At 32.4% G+C, this 21,355-nt stretch overlaps 2 protein-coding genes across 3 annotated transcripts; both read left to right on the top strand.

Moving 5' to 3' along the window:
* Positions 1 to 1,206: 1,206 nt before the first annotated feature.
* LOC113059370 (tubulin polymerization-promoting protein-like) lies at positions 1,207 to 13,604 on the top strand. Of its 2 annotated transcripts, XM_026227831.1 has the most exons (5): positions 1,207 to 1,380; positions 6,525 to 6,608; positions 7,714 to 8,046; positions 11,347 to 11,500; positions 12,782 to 13,604. In XM_026227831.1, the coding sequence occupies exons 3-5, from the start codon at positions 7,718 to 7,720 to the stop codon at positions 12,986 to 12,988; spliced, it is 690 nt and encodes a 229-aa protein (XP_026083616.1). In that variant the 5' UTR covers positions 1,207 to 1,380; positions 6,525 to 6,608; positions 7,714 to 7,717; the 3' UTR covers positions 12,989 to 13,604. The 2 variants fall into 2 exon arrangements, with proteins under 2 accessions (XP_026083616.1, XP_026083617.1); XM_026227832.1 differs by lacking the exons at positions 1,207 to 1,380; positions 6,525 to 6,608 and adding an exon at positions 6,739 to 6,804.
* Positions 13,605 to 18,906: 5,302 nt separating this feature from the next.
* LOC113059376 (protein spire homolog 1-like) lies at positions 18,907 to 19,920 on the top strand. Its single transcript, XM_026227842.1, has one exon. The coding sequence runs from the start codon at positions 19,147 to 19,149 to the stop codon at positions 19,525 to 19,527; it is 381 nt and encodes a 126-aa protein (XP_026083627.1). The 5' UTR covers positions 18,907 to 19,146; the 3' UTR covers positions 19,528 to 19,920.
* Positions 19,921 to 21,355: the final 1,435 nt, after the last annotated feature.

Below are 21,355 nucleotides of genomic sequence, written 5' to 3'. Positions count from 1 at the left end.
TAAAATGTTTTTGGAACTGGTGATACTTTTTTGCAGGATTCTTTGATTAATAAAAAGTAAAAAAAAAAAAAAAAAAAAAAAAAAAAGCTTTTTTTTGGAACAATGTACATGACATATTTACTTTTTTTAAGAAATCAATGCTTTTATTCAGAAAGGTTGTATTAAATTTATAAAACTGTGCCAATAAAGATTTCTATTTTAAATAAATGCTGTTCTTTTTTTCATTTTTTTTTTTTACTTTATTCAAAGAATCAAGAACATTAAAATGCAAAAACATTAATGTTTCAATGTGTCCAGCACTGATTATAAATCAAGCATATTTTCATGATTTCTGAAGATCATGTGACAGTGAAGACTGGAGGAATGATGCTGAAAATACAGCTGTGCATCACAGAAATAAATTACACTTTAAAAGATATTAAAACAGAAAAGCATTATTTTAAATTGCAAAAATATTTCACAATTTTGTGTGTTTGATGCAGCACTAGATGGCGCTGTTGGGTGATGATGATGATAAATTAAATCCAGTTTCGCCTAATTTATTTAATTCATTACATATTTGTTGCTCAAAACAGATTTTTGACTGTGTGTGTGTGTGTGTGTGTGTGTGTGTGTGTGTGTGTAAAAGGTTAATAATTATATGTATATAAATGTATAATTATTCAATAATAATATTAATAATAATAATAACATATTTCAGACCAAAACATTAACATATACGTACATGTCTGGCACTTTTTTTTTTTTTTTTTTTGCTATTTGTAAAAATGTACTTATTTATTTATTTATTTAAAGTCTGAAATTCCTGGCTCAAAATAAAGAGTGTGTCATCTAGTCCTGGTCTCCCTTATATTATTATGTAGTTCTGTAACAATTTAGTGGATTTTAAACTTTATTCTCAATCCCAGTGAAATGATGCATCGCTGTTTATTAACTTATGTTTCCTGCATTCAGTTTTTCCATTCATTTGTTTAGAATCATGTTTAGGGACAAACACACTGGATCTGGATGCTTCCATATTCAAGGACCTTATTAATAATTAATCAGTTTAGAAAGTTAGATGTGGTGCAATATAAGCAGTTGGGGACTTTGCACAGAAAAGCATGGAATAAAGTTGTTATTGTTGGTTTATACATTAGCTCATAGTAAAAGGTTTTTGTTTATTATTAACAAACATTTTCCTCGTGTGAACTAGTTTGAGGTGACAGCCAATCATCGCGCGGCGTTTGATCATCCTCGAGTGCGCGCACCAGCACCGCGCACATAACGCGAGGATCGCAGCGAGCGTCGCGTCGCGCATCTCGTTCCCGCGGATGTCTACTGTAAACATGTTCTGCTAGACACCGACAGAAAGAAGAACACGACAGAGGCGTCATTCAGGTAAGACCGCGCTACAGCCGCGCGTTTCTCCTCATCGCGTTTAAAACTCTAATATTACGAGATTGAACGCGAGCGCGTTTATGGTTTTATAATTTTACCTAAAACATACAAACAAAAAACAGACCGTGCAGATGTATCGCTTTGTTATTAATGGTTGTCACGGAAGTCCGTTCGTTTTACTTTCATTTTTGCCTTGTTGCGTAATTGCGCGCGGGTTTGTTGTGTTTGTGAGCGTCGCCGCGCGCTCAGGACAATAACAGTGGTCACGTGTTTCTTCAGGATGCTCGAGCTGAGTTTATATAACGCTGCGATGCTGCAGAGCACTTACATAAACACCAGCTGAGAAGAGCTATAGAAGTAGAGATCTGAAATATAGAACTTAACATATAGATGCAATCTATCTGTCGTCTGTCCATCAATCCATCTATAAGTCTATCTATTCATCTGTCTCCACCATCCATCCATCCAAGTTTACCCATCCATTATCCATCCTTCTATATGTCTATTTATACATCAATCCGTCCATGTCTATCCATTCATCCATCCATCTATCGGTCTGTTGATCCGATCATCCATCCATCCATCTATATTTCTATCCATCCATCTATAGTCTATCCATCCATAGGTCTGTTGATCCATCCATCCATCTATATTTCTAATCATCCATCCATCTGTAGTCTATCCATCCATCCATCTATCAGTCTGTTGATCCATCCATCCATCTATATTTCTAATCATCCATATATAGGTCTGTTAATCCATCCATCAATCTGTAGTCTATCCATCCATCCATCAGTCTGTTGATCCATCCATCCATCCATCTATATTTCTATTCATCCATCCATCTATAGTCTATCCATTCATCCATCTATCAGTCTGTTGATCCATTCATCCATCTATATTTCTATTCATCCATCCATCTATAGTCTATCCATTCATCCATCTATCAGTCTGTTGATCCATCCATCCATCTATATTTCTAATCATCCATCCATCTGTAGTCTATCCATCCATCCATCAGTGTTGATCCGACCATCCATCCATCCATAGGTCTATTGATCCATCTATCAATCCATCCATCTATATTTCTATTCATCCATCCATCTATAGTCTATCCATTCATCCATAGGTCTGTTGATCCATCCATCCATCCATCTATCAGTCTGTTGATCCATCCATCCATCTATATTTCTAATCATCCATCCATCTGTAGTCTATCCATCCATCCATCTATCAGTCTGTTGATCCATCCATTCATCTATATTTCTAATCATCCATCCATCTGTAGTCTATCCATCCATCCATCTATCAGTCTGTTGATCCATCCATCCATCTATATTTCTAATCATCCATCCATCCATCTATCAGTCTGTTGATCCATTCATCCGTCTATATTTCTATTCATCCATCCATCTATAGTCTATCCATTCATCCATCTATCAGTCTGTTGATCCATCCATCCATCCATCTATATTTCTAATCATCCATCCATCCATCTGTAGTCTATCCATCCATCCATCTATCAGTGTTGATCCGATCCGATTATTAATTCCATTATATGGCACATATAAATAGTTTTGTTTTGTTTTAAATAGGTCAGGTTATTGTGCACACTCTCATCTGTGCAATGCATGACCAGAAGGCGAATGCATGTCATCATGTGCTCCACCAATCACAGATTCTCTTGAGTTCTGTGCAGATGCAAACAAGCAATGCTCCATCGTTCTCCCAGAGCCTCCTCCAGCATCAGACAGCACTCTGTTGTTATCACTTCAGTTATTAACAGTGTCTGGTTTATGACATAAATGATAGCAGGAGTGATATTGACTGGGTGTGTTCATAAGAGTATTTAAAGCAACACTCGTTTCATTTTTGTAAATATGTTTTGTTGACTAATATGACAATAGTATGGTCATTTAGACTGACACTTTTCATAGAAAGCGTCACTTTTATTGTGTGTGTGTGTGTGTGTGTGTGTGTGTGTGTGTGTGTGTGTGTATATATATATCACAAAATAGAATAAAATGTATTTATATATATGGTTTGCTGTGCTTGTTTGCAGGGCTCCACAAGTTTCAATATGACTAATAATAATTAATAATGATTATTATTAATAAATGCAAATATAAATGACAAATATTACTATTGTAATAAAAATAACACTAGAAAATAATGAAGTATATAAGAATTAATTTCATATAAAAAAATATTGTAATTAGAATATATTGTTATTATTATTAATAATTAATGCATTTTATTTTACAGAAAACTTTTAAGTATTTTTACAGAAAACATGCAGGCTGACCCGTTAACATCCAGAAGGCATATAATAATAAATTGTTAGAAAGAGCTAAAGTTTTATCATAAAATATTATATTGTTATTATGATAAAAATCTGTGATAGTAATGTCATTATGTGGAAAAATCATACATTTATTGTGCATATATAATATATACATTCTTACAAAATTAAATTATTATATACTTAAATTATATAAAATAATATTAATATAATAATACAATTTTATAAATACAAATAAAACATGCTTCATTCAATTCGATTATTTTCTCTATTTGTAACTTGATGGACCCAAAGCAAAATATTATTTTCCAAACAAATGAATGAATCCGTCTGAAATCAATGCAAAAACACCAGCCGACTAAAACATTCCTCCATGTTTCTCTGGCCACTCTTTTTTTAGCAGAAAGATAAGAATGTTATCATTTATTGAGGCCGCGTCACTCACACCAGAGATAGTGGCGATGTCACGAGTGTGTGTAGTACACTAGACGGCACAAAGGGCTCATAGAGCTGAATGACATGATTGAGACGAACTCAGAAAGGTTTGTTTCTCTGTTGAAAGACAAGTAAAACACAATGCTCTTGAATGGGGACATCTTTAAGTGGATTTTGAGGGTCTTCTTGTACATTGACTGTACTCGAGGAGTTCACTTGGGCCTTACAGAGCTCTGTTGTGTTACCATAAAGACAGATACAGCTCCTGTAGCCCGAGTGTCCGGCGTTACGGATGCATGACGTAACCCTCGTTTGGCTCGGGACTGAAGAAACTGCTAGTGGAGGGCCAGACTGTGCTCCATAACATTTGACTTAGTGGTTTGAAACATAGAAAAGCTTTGGCCTTGAAGAGTGTTTGCCATGGCATCGCAGGGTTAATGCGGTTGGTGCTGCAGTGCATTATGGGAGCTTCTGGGAGGTGAGCGCCGTTGTCTGATGTAGTCTGTGTTCATAGGGATGGGCATTTCTCAAGAACATTGTATTTATTTGGGCTCATAAAAAAACTAATTTTTGTTTATTTAAACGAGGTTTAACGAGAACGATGTTATTTTTTAATAATCAAGTTTTTGTCACCATTTCGGCTTATGATTACACAACAATGTTCAACAACGTTACGTTATATTTCAAGATTTTCTTTTAGTTTAAAATGTGTGTAAATGTGTGTGTGTGTGCATGTGTGTGTGTGTTTGTGTGTGTGTGTGTATATATATATATATATATATATATATATATATATATATATATATATATATATATATATATATATATATATATATATACATACATAGTGCTGTCAAACGATTAATTGCGATTAATCGCATCCAAAATACACGTTTATATATATATATATATATATATATATATATATATATATATATATATATATATATATATATATATATATATATTTTATATATAAACATAACATATTTTTCTTAAATATATACATGCATGTGTTTGTATTTATATATACATAATAAATATACACAGCACACACACATATATTATGTAAACAATAACCTTTATTTTGGATGCGATTAATTGCGATTAATCATTTGACAGCACTAATATATATATTTAAAGAACAAAAGCGTTCAATTTCAATGCATTAATTTAAAGCAAACCGTGCCAATTACAGTACAGAACATACATACATTCGAGTTTAGTGCTGCAACTAATGGTTATTTCATCGATTAATCGACTACTTGTCGATTATTTCGCCGATTAATCTGTAGGCTTTGTTCTATTATTCTACTTTTACAATTAGTTAAAATACTGAGTTACAAATAGTCTAAATGATAAACGAAACAAGAGTGTCAAACAATTATTAATATTGTACAATTGCAACATAACATCAACTCTGCGATGGATATTAATATTTTAAGTATAGTCAAAACATTATCAATCAGCACAGTAACAAGATCGACTGTTTAAGACATTAACTTGTAAGCACAAAACACAAGATACTTCTCTTTTCAATATGGATAAGGCTTTATTAGATAAATCTAAGACATATAAACTAATCTAACATATAAACACATGCACTCACACATTCACACAAGTTGCAGGAAGATTGAAAGTTAGGGAAAGATGAGTTTAAGAGAATAAAAATGTGAAATCCCAAGTTTACAGCAATACATGAAATTGCATAGACATGAACAACCATCAATCACTTAATTAACCCTCGCATTGAGTTCTTCAATGAGGTTAAACTTTATATTAAAAGCCCCAGGTCAGACTCGGAGACAGAGCGATTGGCAATACTTAACTCAGAACACAAAACTTTCAACAGAAAAGAAAAGTAAAAGAATAGAATAAAAGTAAAGTTTGACGAGACTAGGTGGTGTTTCTTTTCATCTCTTTGACCATCAATCTAAATTACTTGTCCCAAATTTGACAATCTCTTTTCCGAATTGGAATTATCAATAATTGTTCTTTTGTTTTAATGTTGAAAGCTGTTCATGCTTCTAGTTAGTTGGCTTGCTTCCGACTTGTGGTGCTAGGATTTGACTCCATTTTTTTCCCGATAAATTATTTAATTCATAACATTAGCTTTCTTAAAACAGGTCTGAGCTAGATCAAGCTTTAAACGTGACGTGACTGTAGAGCCGATTGCAGATCTGGTGCAAACTTATCCACATCGCTATGATCAGATGCTTTCTGAACTGCTGCTTTCTCACCGCTGTCATTTTTGCTGTGTGTTATTTTGTTATTGAGATGAAAGCTTGCAGCATGTATCTACATAATCACAGTGGTGGAAATAAGACATTATGTCAAACTATTATTAGTATCATTGTTGTTTTGCTCTTTACTTTTAAGCAGCTAAATACTCACATTTTCGTTTCAGCTGCATCAAGAAGAACGAAGAGCAAATTAAAGCGAACGACGCAGACGTGGGGTCGAGGCACTGGAGGAGCAACAGAGGGCAAAGGTCAGACTAGAGATGCTAAGCTAAGCTATGTCATGCTAACACACATGTGAGAACACATGCTCTTGAGTAAACATTATGTAGGATACACCTGAAAAGCTTGTGATTTTGAAAATTGATTTGGCCACAACAGATGGACATCGAGTTGGGATGACGGGAATGGATTTGCCTAAGAAATTCACAAAAAATTACTTTTCAGGTTTGCAAACTTGTACATCCTGTAAAGCTTCTTAATGTTGTTTGGCTCCATTTTCAGGAGTTTGGGGTGAATTAGGGGAATTATGGGAGATTCATCTCTTAAATACATAAAAAATACATTTATATATATTATAATTTATGTATACATTTTAATTAACATATATATATATATATATATATATATATATATATATATATATATATATATATATATATATATATATATATATATATATATACACACGTTATATTATATTTATTATATATGTACTATATAATTATGTTCATTGTATTTCATATATAATTATATATATATATAATTTGTGTAAATATTTAATTTACATATTTATATATACTTTATATATGATTTATATTTTATATGTACTATATATGCATAATTATATATATATATATATATATATATATATGAAAATTTATCATGCTTAAATGTATATTTTTTATTATATTATAGAATTTCTCTCTCTCTCTCTCTCTCTCTCTCTCTCTCTCTCTATCTCTATATATATATATATATATATATATATATTACTCAAATTATAATTTGATAATTTACTACATATGATGTCAATTATGCTAATTATATATCTCAAAATTAATATTAGCAGTGTAACTATGATCATCACAAAAGTGGCCAAAACATTAACCGTTCTCGATATACAGAGATAAAAAGTATTTTGACAATTAACAATTCCGAATTTATTTATTTAAATTATTATTATTATTTTTTTTTTTTAAAGGGACCATGCACAATATAACATAAATGTTTCCATTTCATGCAATGTACTGAATTGAGCCAATAACTAACTGTATTTTTAACAAAACGTGTCATTTATAAAGGACGATGCGCAAACACACAATATTAACTATAAATGTTCACAATCTTCACCAGCAACATGGAAGAGTTCAAAGTCCAGACCGCCAAACACACCGTACCCAACAGTTCACCCATGCGTCCGCACAGCGAGCACCCGAAGGATCACGCGGCCAAACGCCTGTCCTCCGCCTCCAACGGCACGAGCGACGGAGGAGCGGGAGCCAAAACACCAGTGGAGATCACCGCGCTGGAGGAGTCCTTCCGGCGCTTCGCCATCCACGGAGACACACGAGCCACCGGCAGAGACATGAACGGCAAGAACTGGTCCAAACTGTGTAAAGACTGCGGCGTCATCGATGGCAAGAGCATCACCCTCACAGACGTGGACATAGTCTTCTCCAAAGTCAAGTAAGGCAGCATTTGCACCACATTTAAGACTAGAGCACAACAATTAGGCTGTGGAAGTAAAAGTAACAATCATTTCTTGACGCACAGGTTAAGACTTGAGATGCACACCATGCAAATATACATGCAGTTACATTTTACATTCATGCACTTTTATGCAGGAGCATTAATGCATTCAAAGCAGTATATATTTTATACATGCAGTGCATGCATTCCTGTTTTTTGCAATGCATCCTGGGATTGCATTGTCTTTGAAGCATGCATGCGATGTTGTCTGATTTTGGCCTAAACATTGTGCCTTAAAAGCTCCGTGTTATCTACGTAGGATGTGATTATACTGTCAATCAAATGAATTTTCTTGCAGACATCTGGCACAGTGTGCCGCATACAGATAAACACAGATGTTGCATGCGTGTAAACAGCAAAGACGCTGTGAGATCTGATTTGGACTGTGTTCAAATGTGGTTTTAAATCACACCTGGTCATCTGACCCACTTTTACACACTCACATTTGATTGTCCTGTTAATGCATCACTGTTTCACAGCAGCTTCAGGGAAGACGTGAGTGAGTGACAGATTAAAATGTGTGCATTTAGTCGTCCCTTTCATGTGCATGTCAAATTACATCAGAAATCGGCTGTATCAGAGGCAGACTGCTCCAAAGGAGGGATACAATTGCATTTCTCAGCTGATCTGTGCATTAGGCAATATGTGCATGTTAATAGATGAGTATGTGTCAAAATATTAAATCAGTGCAAAAGGCTTGTTTTTCCGTGTAGGAGTGTAACCGTCATAATTTCCTTTAACAGTAAAATATTTGCTTTTAATCTGTGCATGCATTATTTTCGAAATAATAATATACAAATTAATAAACATAAAAAAACAGAAATAAAAAACAGAAATAAAATATATGATATATATATATTGAAATTTTTTTTATATATATATAAAATATACTTTTATTTCAGGTAGTTGCCAAGGCAAGCATAAATTCTTAAAAAAAGAAAAGAAAATTAAATAAATAATTTTAAATGTTATTTAAGCTTTTTAAATGATTTATTTAAATTTATTAATTATTATTATTAAATTTAAAATGTAACACAATTTTTTTTTATAATAGACATTTAAAAAAAAGCCTGAGAAATACTGTGCGGTGAAGAGGAGTGGTGCTGTGTTGATGTTTTTCTGGTTCTTCCCCCACAGCCACAGGTCATGATGGCTCATGCTGAATAACCCTGATGACTTCAGGACAGAGAGAGTCATCGCTGCTTCAGTAGGGCCAGATTTTAATAACGTGCCCTAAACATCCAGTCTTCAGATGTTTAGATAGTAGTGCTGGTTTATCCAAATCCAAATCTTTGTAGTACTCATGCACAGAGAATATCATCTGCCTTTTATCAAGCCCACAGTGGTGAAGAGATTCACTGACCGAGAGTAAAGATTATTCTGCCAGACAGCGTCAGAACAATGTGGCTGAGCAGAAACCAGAGGCAGACGAATGAATGCATGCAATATGTGACATGCATTTTCATTTAAAGGAAAAGTGCAACCAAAAAAAGAAGTCATTCCAAACCTGAATGCTATTTATTACACATTTTAATGCAGGTCTTTTCCTATAAAGTGAGAAAAAACACCATGAAAATATCACGACTGTAGTTCAACCAGCTCTTGTGTTATGTTAAAGCGAGCACGCAAAAATTAAGTTATTTTAGTAAAATGTTTTGATGCTTCTCAGCTGTTCTCTGACCTATTTGAGCCTGACTGCATGAGCCAATGTGTGTGTGTGTGTGTGTGTGTGTGTGTGTGCTCAGAGGCTCAAGCCAAAGATCAAGACTACAGTCATAAAGCATCAGAACTAAAGGCACACATTAAAACCCCTCTGAATGATGTTAATGATGCTTGATAAAGCTTTTTCCTCATATCTGCACATGTATTATTTCCTAATTTGATGATGCTGAGTTCAAAAAAATCATTTAAAAATATAATCCTGTTTTTTTTTTAAAAAATGTTTGTGAGTCGCTTTGGATAAAAGCATCTGCTAAATGAATGAATGAATGAATGTAAATCTAAATTTAAACTGGGGTCCATGAGTTGATTAAAAGCTTACAAATAATATATCATGAAAAAATAATAATATGTAGTTTTTAAAATGTAATATATAAATTAAACACCAGCTAATAAAGAAAATGAAATAGTTGCATATCACATGACGATCAGAGAGTAAAGGTCATGTGAACTCGTTACATTATTGAAATATTAACTCAAATCTCCTTGCATCTTGAAAAAAATGTGCATATCATTTGCATATATAATATTACCTAATTAGATGATGCAGAGTTCAAACATCTCATTAAAAATCCAAAGTTTTTTACAAAATTAGAATTTAAAAAATTTAGCACATTACAAACAAGCATTAATGTATATCTGCTTTAATGCACGTATTTAAATAAATGCATTCAAATGTCAATTAAAAACTTTACAAAATAAGTTTTTCCATTAAGTCTGTAATTTTCTCTGGATGTTTCAATGCAGAAAAAAATAAAACATTAAATATTAATTTAAATAATCAGTGCATTCCAGCTCAGATTCAGACAGAAATCATGACTTCATCAGCTGATTAAGTGCTCGTTAAAAGCAAAAATGCAACAATATGCGTCAAATTTTATGAAAAGAAATGTTTTGATGCTTCTCGGCTGTTTTTTGAATGCATGAGCCAAACGGAGCATGTTGCATCTGTTGTGATGTGTGCATGTGTTAATAAATGCATATGTAGGGTAATATTGCTGTTTAGTTCTTGTGATAATAAATGCATATGTAGGGTAATATTGCTGTTTAGTGCATGTGTTAATAAATGCATATGTAGGGTAATATTGCTGTTTAGTTCTTGTGATAATAAATGCATATGTCGGGTAATATTGAGCAGTGAGAGAGAAGCGCGGCTGACGTTAGACAGCAGCACTGAAGGATCGCACAAACAAAACTGCTCGGCAGAGAAACCTACTTCATTATAAATCCACACAGGCGTGTTTACCCAGAGCTTGTTCCTATGAAACGGCCAGCTTTATGGCTTTTGAACACTATGTTAAAGGCTGTTTGTATTCGTGTTACCATGCACCATTTTTTACGGGCCGAAAGTGCATACCTGGAGTCAAGAGCAGAGGAAACTGTAGAATGAGAAGATTTCATTGTCACTCCAGTGGTGTTTGAAAAGAGCTCTCTTTTAATCAGGTGTTGCATGCATGCTCTGCTCTGTGTTTATATTTGATGCCACGGATTTATCATCCGTTTGTCATTGTTTTCTAGGAACAAATCTGCGCGCACGATTACATACAGCCAGTTCAAAGAAGCGCTGGCGGAGCTGGCCGCGAAACGCTTCAAAGATAAGAGCAGCGAGGACGCCACGCAAGAGCTTTACAAGATGATCGAAGGGAAGTCGCCCGTTATAGCTGGAGTCACGGTAAAGCACACCGCTTCTGGCTCTACATCAATAAATGCTGATAGATTCTGTTTTCTCAAACGCTGAACTGAGGATCATGTGCTGATAAAAAATCATATAATTAATCATACATATTTTTTATAATATATATATATATAAGAAAACCTGTATTTTTGATATTTATATTTTTAATTAATATGATTTATAATATAAATTTTTTTTTTTTTTGCTAAATGCATAAATATAAACTAGGGTTCATGTGCTGATAAAAAGCATATAATTAACCATATAAAATATAAATTATATATATGATAAAAATAAAACCTGTATTTTTAATAATTATATTTTTTATTAATATTATCTTTAATATTTATATTATATATTAATATTTTATTTTTTGCTAAATATGTAAATGTAAATTGGGGTTCATGTGTTATAATTAATCATATAATTTTAATAATATATATAATAAAATAATAGAAATAAAACCTGTATTTTTAAGAAATTATATTTTTAATTAATATTATCTTTAATATTTAAAACATATTTAATATAAAAAATTTTGATTGGGGTTCATGTGTTGCTAAAAAAGCTTATAATGAATTATAATATATATATATATATATATATATATATATATATATATATATATATATATATATATATATATATATATATATATATATAATAAAATTAAAATCTTTTTTTTTCTTCGTATTTCGATTTTTTTATCATATTATCTTTAATACTTTACTAAATGCATAAATGTAAACTGGGATTTATGTGTTGATAAAAAAGCTTATATTTTTTTAAATAATATATGTATAATAAAAATAAAACCTGTATTTTATCTTTATATTTTTTATAAATATTATCTTTAATATTTACATTTTTTCACTTTTATTTAATGTTACCATGAACTGAAATCAGAGAACTGCAATCATTCAAATGTTTTTTTATTTTTTATTTATTAAATTATTAAAACATTAACTTAAAATGTCTGGGAAACTCTTTTCCACTTTGATAATAATAATCAGAAATGTTTCTTGAGCAGAGTATATTTTCATGATTTCTGAAGATCATGTGACTCTGAAGACTGGAGAAATGATGCTGAAAATACAGCGGAGCATCACAGAAATAAATTATATTTTAACAGATACTCACATAGAATACAGTTATTTTAAATTGTAAAAATATTTCCTAATTTTGCTGTATTTTTGATCAAATAAATGCAGCCTTTGTGAGCAGAAGAGACTAATTTATAAAACACAGTTGATCACAAGTCTCTTTCTGGACTCACAGAGAGCTGTGGCTTCCCCGACCGTGTCCCGTTTAACGGACACCACCAAGTTCACCGGATCGCACAAGGAGCGTTTTGACGAGACGGGCCGTGGGAAGGGCAAAGCGGGGCGAGTGGAAGTGGTGGACACGTCCGGATACGTGTCTGGATACAAGCACGCAGGATCATACGAGAAGAAAGTTCAAAAACCTCCTCATAAACCCATGTGAGATTCTCCGTCCAGCAAACGGAGTCTAGAAAGCACAAACAGATCCTGTTGTTCTGTGAATAACATTGAGTTTGTTCCTCTTCCTATAAGTGTTTTATTTCTAACTGGAACGCTGTTTACATCACCAGCTGTACGTTCCTAACAAACACGATGATGCCACGAGAAAGACATGTGACTACAGTATGGCACGGTTGAATCTGAAATGAATCGATTGTCATGTTATGGCTTCTCTAATGATGCAGTTGAATCAGACTTGAGTAATGCAGTGCAAGTCCATAATTTGCGTTGCAACAACACACAAAAAATTTCCAATTTATGTTTTAGTGCATTCAGCAGATGCTTTTATCCGAAGCAGCTTGCATTGCATTTCAATGTGATCAGTTCATGCATTCCCTGGGAATCAAGCCCGTGATCTTGGCATTTCTAACACCATGCTCGTAGAGCTCCTTTCACACAGCAATCCTGGTAAATTACCGTAAAATTACCAGAATTAGGTTTATTTAGAAATGCTATTTACTGGGCTTATGTTTCAGGCCTACGATAAATATATTTGTCTTGATATAAATTATGCATACCGTATTTTTCGGACTATAAGTCGCACCTGAGTATAAGTCGCATCAGTCCAAAAATATGTCATGATGAGGAAAAAGACATATATAAGTCGCAATTATTTAGAACCAAGAACCAAGAGAAAACATTACCGTCTCCAGCCACGAGAGGGCGCTCTATGTCTTCAGTGTAGACTACAGGAGAACTGAGCAGCATAGAGCGCCCTCTGGCGGCTGGAGACGGTAATGTTTTCTCTTGGGTCATTTCTCTTGGGTCATGTCAAATTAATTTTGATAAATAAGTCGCACCTGACTATAAGTCGAAGGACCAACTAAACTATGAAAAAAAAGTGCGACTTATAGTCCGTAAAAAAAACCGGTAATTTGAAGGAATAGTTCACCCAAAAATGGAAATCTTATGTAAATGTCCTCACTCTCAGGCGATCCAAGATGAGTTTGAGTTTGTTTCTTCGTCAGATCTGGAGAAATGTAGCATTGCATCACTTGCTCTGCAGTGAATGGGTGCCGTCAGAATAAGAGTCTGATCAAAAAATCCACAATAAATCCACCCACATTTGTTAAGGGCTGTTTTGGCTTGTAAACGTTGCTTAATCTGTGCAGATTTCTCTCCTGATTCAGACCAGACCATTTTTTCATGATGGACTCTTAAAACATCTTAATGCTGGATGTGTTTCATCTTTTGTCTTCTCCAGATGTTAACTGGAGTGCTGTGGATTATTGTGATGTTTTTATCAGACTCTCATTCTGACGGCACCCATTCACTGCAGAGCAAGTGATGCAATGCTACATTTCTCCAGATCTGATGAAGAAACGATCTCATCCTCATCTTGAACGTCACAATTACAGCAAATCTTATTTTTTCGGTGAATTCATTTTGGATGCATGTATGGCTTGACCTGATAGTCGTCTCATTCGCCAACATTTTACGCTAAAACTTAAAAAATCTACTGATTTCGTTGGCATTTCACATATATTTTATAATAACCGAATGCATTGTTTGATGCATAAAGAATTGACTGCTGGTGCTCAAGATTGTATATCTAGGAGTTTGTTTGATGTTTTTTAAAGTTTCTATGTATTTCTAATGCTATAATGGCCTAATATGAAGCACTGCCTGTGTGTTTTAATTGTGGAATGATTAACTAGTGTGTAAATGGAAACACCATCAGCAAAAGTTCAGGATGTTCTTGTTATATCCGTTTGCTCTGCATCACAATATCTGACCCAATGCATGAAGCGTTATACTTCAAAACAATTCATGCAGTGTTTTTGCCTACTTTACAATGTTTACAAGAGAAGTGACATGCTGTAACTAATGCTGGCATGACAGACGTCTAAATGAATACATTCCCTTTACCATAACTAGTGTTCGGATTTATTTATAAATGCACTGCCATCTGAACACACTGGACGGGATCCAGCCCTCAGGGTTCCCACACTTTCCATCAGACTTCCAGAACAGATAAATAATCACTAATGAATCATTCAAACACACTGCTTTATGGCTCGCAAACATGTTTTAATCGATGCAAGCCCAATATTTAGCTAATATAATTTAAATGGAACATTACTAGCAAAATCTATATTCATTATACACATTTTTTAAAACCTTTTTCTTTTAACGCGAGAAACTGAATTGTGAATCACTGATTCACTGAATCGACTCAAAAGAATGATTCACTCAATTCAGTTTCACTTGAACCAGTTTAATATTTTAGAGCATGGAGAAGATTGTTTAAAGAACTTTTAAGATTTTATGACTTTTCCAGATCTAGAAAACATAAATGTAAAATGCCCTAACATTTTTTACATAATTAACTGATTTGTGAACCACTGATTCACTGAATGATTCGCTCAATTCATTGTCACTTGAACCATTTTAATATTTTAGAGCATAGAGGAAATCTTTTAACAAAATTAAGATTTTATGACTTTCTCAGATCTAGAAAACACAAATGTAACATTTCCTAACATTTTTTTACGTGATAAATAGATTTTTGAAACACTGATTCACTGAATCAACTCAAAAGAATGATTCACCCAATTCAGTTTTACTTGAACAAGTTAAAAATTTTAGAGCATAGAGTAATTTTTTTAACCAAATTAAGATTTTATGACTTTCTCAGATCTAGAAAACATAAATGTAAAATGCAATAACATTTTTTACGTGATAAAATGAATTGTGAACCGCTGAATCAACTCAAACGAACGATTCACTCAATTCAGTTTTACTTGAGCCAGTTTAATATTTTAGACGTAGAGCAGATTTTTAAAAAGGACCTTTAAGGAGACTTTTCTAGATCTAGAAAACACAAAAATAAAATTACCTAACATTTTTTTACGTGATAAACTGATTTGTGAACCACTGATTCACCGAATCAACTCAGGAACGATTCACCCAATTCAGTTTAACTTGAGCCAGTTTGATATTTTAGACATAGAGCAAATTTTTAAATGATTTTATGACTTTTCCAGATCTGAAAATCACATATTTTAAACCATGTGATGGTGGGAACCCTGAACTTTGTAATAGATGATATTGTCCGTGTCTATGGAGCAAAGAAGGGAGGAGTGAGAGTGTACAGACATATTATTCTACAGAACATCTATTTTCAGAAAAGACCAGTGGTTACAGATCATAAATGTCAAGCTCTCCTGCAGAAAGTGACTCCTATTTATGAGAACAAACCATAAATAAGTATATATGTTGTTGTATTTAATATATGATTTTAATGTTTTGTGTGCTTAATGCCAAATACTGTTAACCATCCGTTTTGAGGAACAATACTGACTTATTTTTTAAACAATGTTTTTTAATGTTCTGCAGTATCCTGATATGCATGCCATACGGTGATGGTAAAACGATTTTAACGTGTCGGTGTTTTGTAGCATCGTATTGAATTAAAAAAAAAAAAAACTGCCTGGTTCTCATTTATTTCCAATGCATATGACAAAGGTCAGTTTAAGACATTAAGACCAAAAAAATAAATTTTAAGAACCAAATTGAAGCGTTTCTAAAATTAAGATGCATTCAGAAGCAAAATGACAAGATAAGAAGTCAAATTTTCTGAGAAATTCATCAAATTTATGATTAAAACAAGAACAATAACTTCATTTATATGTTTAGATATATATATATATATATATATATTTTTTTTGTTTATTTGTTTTGTAGCACATGCAACATTTAATGCCATGACTTTAATGAGTTGAATTAAGATTTTCTTACATGCATCCCCAAAAAAGCTGAGCTATCCACACTTAGTTTTACTATGCATAACCTCATTTGCATATAATTGAAATATGCATGACGCTATAAAAACGAGACTGTCACATTACTAAAAATCATTCAGTTTTTTTGTCGAAATGAGTGTGTGAAAAAAATCATAAATGTAATGTTTGTACTTCAAAAAAAAATTTGTCAAGTTGTTAAACCTTGTTTGATATGAATGTATTTTTGCAATTACATTCATGCATTTGAAAGATGCTTTTATCAAAAAGCAATACATCACAGAGCCCACAATATTCATAACATGCAATGCCATGCAGCTATTTTAACAGTATTTTATTATCTGAAAGGGTATAGTCCTGAAATACTGTGTGCAGGGTGTGAAGTAAAGACACTTTCTCCTCGAAAGGGGTAATACAAATTATTATTCCACGGCAATTTCGTGTAGATATAAGGCTGAAGGTTAAACATTAGACATTAATTCACTTACACAAGAAAGGGCGTGAAATGTCACCCCCTTGTGGACAGAAGTTGAATAAAAAAAATATACCTTTTTACAATGAATAAAACAAAATATATTTGAAATTAATTGATAGAATGAATACACTTTCACACGAAGGATCATTGATTAAATGTATGATATCAGATTCAGAAAGATTTTCTAAATACAAAAAAGAAAAGAAAAACAATTACAAACATAGATAATAGTTCCCAAACAGTAAAGCATATTAGTAATTTATTAATAAATATATAAGTGTTATGCATTAATGGCTGGGTGATATATTAAATATTAACTTCTTTTTTTTTTTTTTTTTTTTTTTTTTGCAATTTATAGTGTTTATCTTTGGTATTATAGCATCTAACATTTACAAAAAAAAATAAAGTTAAAATGTTTGTATGTTTAGATTCTATTTTAACTTTTTAAAAATCAAGAAATCAATATAATAATATTTATATAGCACTTTTTCGAAACAAATCAACGCGGTTTAAAGTGCTTTACATGCAAGAACAAGCAATTGACACTAAAATTTTAATAAAAAAATACAAATAAAACCATAAATAATTTGATAAATAACATTAAAAAATAAAAAAATAAACAAACAATCATAATAAAAAGCAAATAAGACATTACAAGAAATCCAGACTAAAATGTTTCATTTTAGATATTTCTATATACAGTGTGTGTGTATATATATATATATATATATATATATATATATTAAATACGTATTGCGACGTAGGCGCGTCTGATTCGCTGAAAACCAGACGTTGGCGAATCAGTTAGTGAATTACCCAATCAAACTTTGCTAACGGCTTAGCTTGTGAATATTAATTACGTAAACTTGTTTAAACGTTTTTCGGAGCAACAGCGACAGTTAAGCTACTACAGTGTATTTATGATTAAATTGTGGACACATAGGTGAGGAAGACTACACAATAAATACATTGAATCAAAGGAAAGTTGTGGAAATGTCCTTAAACAGGTCATTAAACAAGTAAAGCGTTCAAATGTGGAAGTATGTAAAGAGATGCGTGTCGTCCTCGGGCGGCAAATCAACGCTACCTCAGGCCACTAATATATTACTGATATGTAATTTGATTCTCAAAACGATGTGAATTTTCAAAGAATATCAAACATTTGGCAGCCTAATTATCCCTAAACTGTTGTTTTTCCACAAAGGGGCGCTTAAGGGCTCAGAGGACCGAAGTCTACATTGAGCTGCATTCAATTCTCAGGACGTTTGAGATGTTTATTCTCTCTCTCTAAATGTATTAATTACATTAGTTTTTTATCTGACATATTTTTTTTAAATCACACGAATTCTATAAATTAATTTATAAAAAAAAAAAAAACGTACCCGTCTATATAACGACTCTGATTGGTCAGTCCAGGCCAGCGATGAGAAAAGTAACAAACAACACGTGACATCGCGATGCTTTAAATAAATAATTTGCTAAATAATTCAAATATAAAACATTTGTATAATAATTAACCATAATTATAGATTATTTTATTGTTAATTATATGTGTTTAAAAATATATATATTTAAAATGTGATTAAAAAATGTAAAATAAGCGACTCCGATTGGTCCATCCTGACCAGTTGGCTGACGTCTCGATATGCAAAGTAGAAAATCTACACTTTGATAAATAAATATAAAATGACTTTAGAATTAAATTTTAAACGTAAACCCCTTTCTTTTAATTTTTTGTGACGTAATATATATAAGCCCCGCCTACCTTTACATCCTCGCTTGACGTAGCGTTTCTGATGCAGAATCAGCAGTGAGCATCATCAGCAGCGGTGCATTGGTCCTCAGCATTCCTCTCCTCTCATCCCTGCTGGATAGGATGAGACGATGGCTCGCAGGAGAGATGAAGACGATGATGATGCCAGACACAAGCTGTTAGAAGAAGAGGATGCTGATGATAATGAGGATGCGCGCTCCATCATGGACAGCGAGGATGAGGACCATCTGTCCCTGGACGAGATTTTACATCTATACAAGCAGCCCATCAACGAGGAGCAGGCGTGGGCTGTGTGTTACCAGTGCTGTCGCTCTCTTCTGGAGGATTCTGCTGCTTCTGGAGGAGAGGAACATGTGAGGATTTATAAAGACGGATCAGTGCGCTTTCATTCCGGAGTCAGATCAGGTGACAAATCAACACCTTTATTGCATTCCTATACAGATGATAAACTGATGGATTTGGGTGCAGATGTTTTGAAACGGCTTATATAATTCCCTTTTTTGCCTTCTAGTAGGGTTCTGCATCACAAAATGTGCATCATATTGAATGCATCACCTTATGTGCAAGAATTGGATATAATTGTGTCATGCATTTTTGACAGGACTGATATATATATGGCATGATATTGTGAAATAGGCTTTTATCTGCGGGTCAGATTTAATATCGAGCATGCATTAGTCTAAAATAATCATAAGACAGCATTAATGAAGCATTAAAGCCATGTAAGTGCTCACAGTCACCGTTGTTTACATGCTCTCTGATGCACAAATAAACAAACATGCTGATAAACACAAACTCTTGATCAGAAATCTATATTTATAATGCTTCTTGTGTGTAAAATGTTGCACTACTGGTTCAAATGAAATATGTTTGCTGTTTGCTCAGTGTGTGACTTTATTGACATTGTTGGCTAAAATTATCCAGTTGCATTTAGGATTTGTTTTGGGTATTTATAAAACAGTTATGATGATTAACTAAAACTAAAACCATAAAAAAAAAAAATGCATACAAATGCATACATAAATAAATATTTAATTTCATTACTTGAAATAAAATAAATATGAACTGAAATAAAATAACATAAAAATGTCAAACTTATTTAAACTTATTTTAATTCAGCTAGTTGCCAATCAGTGTTATTTTAATATAATTGAGATTCTATTTTAGTTTTTATTAATATTTTATTATTTACATTAATATTTATATGTTCTGATTTCATTTTTAAAAATAAATTGTGTTTGCGTTTTTATCTTATTAATTATTTTTTATTTTTTATTTCTGTTTAAACTAATAAAACCAAATTAAAATGAGATATGTTGCATTGGCAACTATAGAAAATACTTTTAAGTCGTTTTTATTTTACTTTATTTCAGTTAAAGTTTATTTTATTTTAAGACATGAAAAAGTTGGTTGATGGTTTTGATTATCTATAATGACAGCATTTCTCATTTTTTTATTAAGTAAAAAAAAAGTACTAAATATAACTAAAACAGAAATAATAATGAAGGAAAACTATATATACGTACTAATAAAAACAACAAAAAATTACGAAAACTAACAAAAATGCAAATGAAAATGTAAAGTATTAAAATAAAACCTAATTCACAATACTAATAAAAAACTATTAACTATTTTATCAGACTCTCATTCCGACGGCACCCATTCACTGCAGAGCAAGTGATGCAATGCTACATTTCTCCAAATCTGATGAAGAAAAAAAATCATCCTAATCTTGAATCTCCTGAACGTTGAGGACATTTTCTTTAAATCATCTTTTTTGGTGAACTATTGTGTTAATAGCCATCAGATGCACGAAGATGATCTGTGTCCCCTTTGCAGCCGTCAGTAGTGTGTTTTTCTGTGAGAACAAACAGCGCTGAGGATTGTTAGATGGATGTGTAGTTGTTCTTCATCTTCTCTTCTGTTCTCCCTCAGGTGTGTGTAATCCCAGCCGTTCCTTCACACAGGTGAGTGATTCCTCATGACATCGGTGAAGGAGCAGAAACATTGTTAATTCAGTCTAGTTTAGAAATGTTTCACAGCTCTTCATTGTTCCAGATGTTACTGCTATAACTGCTTCAGTTGTTAAAAGATTTTATATATTTTTTATTAACATTTTGAATTGTTTTTATTTTTATTTTGTGATATTTTCTTAAATTGTTTGTTATTTATTTATTTTTTTTATTTTTTGTAATATTGCCTTTAAGGTTTAATTTATTTTTAGTTGAGTTTTAGATTTTATTTATTTTACTGCTTCAACCGAAATGAAAAATTAGAAATGTTTTGCATCTTAAGGATTTTCTTAAATTTATTTTATTT

The sequence above is a fragment of the Carassius auratus genome, chromosome 41, assembly GCF_003368295.1.
Source record: "Carassius auratus strain Wakin chromosome 41, ASM336829v1, whole genome shotgun sequence".
Classification (NCBI taxonomy): domain Eukaryota; kingdom Metazoa; phylum Chordata; class Actinopteri; order Cypriniformes; family Cyprinidae; genus Carassius; species Carassius auratus.
This window is presented reverse-complemented; position numbering and strand designations above follow the sequence as displayed.

Excerpts from the sequence above, each read along its gene's own strand:
- LOC113059370 (XM_026227831.1), top strand. The coding sequence starts at position 7,718 with ATGGAAGAGTTCAAAGTCCAGACCGCCAAACACACCGTACCCAACAGT. Across the intron at positions 8,047-11,346 it reads ATAGTCTTCTCCAAAGTCAA|GAACAAATCTGCGCGCACGA; the intron begins GTAAGGCAGCAT and ends ATTGTTTTCTAG. Across the intron at positions 11,501-12,781 it reads CCGTTATAGCTGGAGTCACG|AGAGCTGTGGCTTCCCCGAC; the intron begins GTAAAGCACACC and ends CTGGACTCACAG.
- LOC113059376 (XM_026227842.1), top strand. The coding sequence starts at position 19,147 with ATGGCTCGCAGGAGAGATGAAGACGATGATGATGCCAGACACAAGCTG.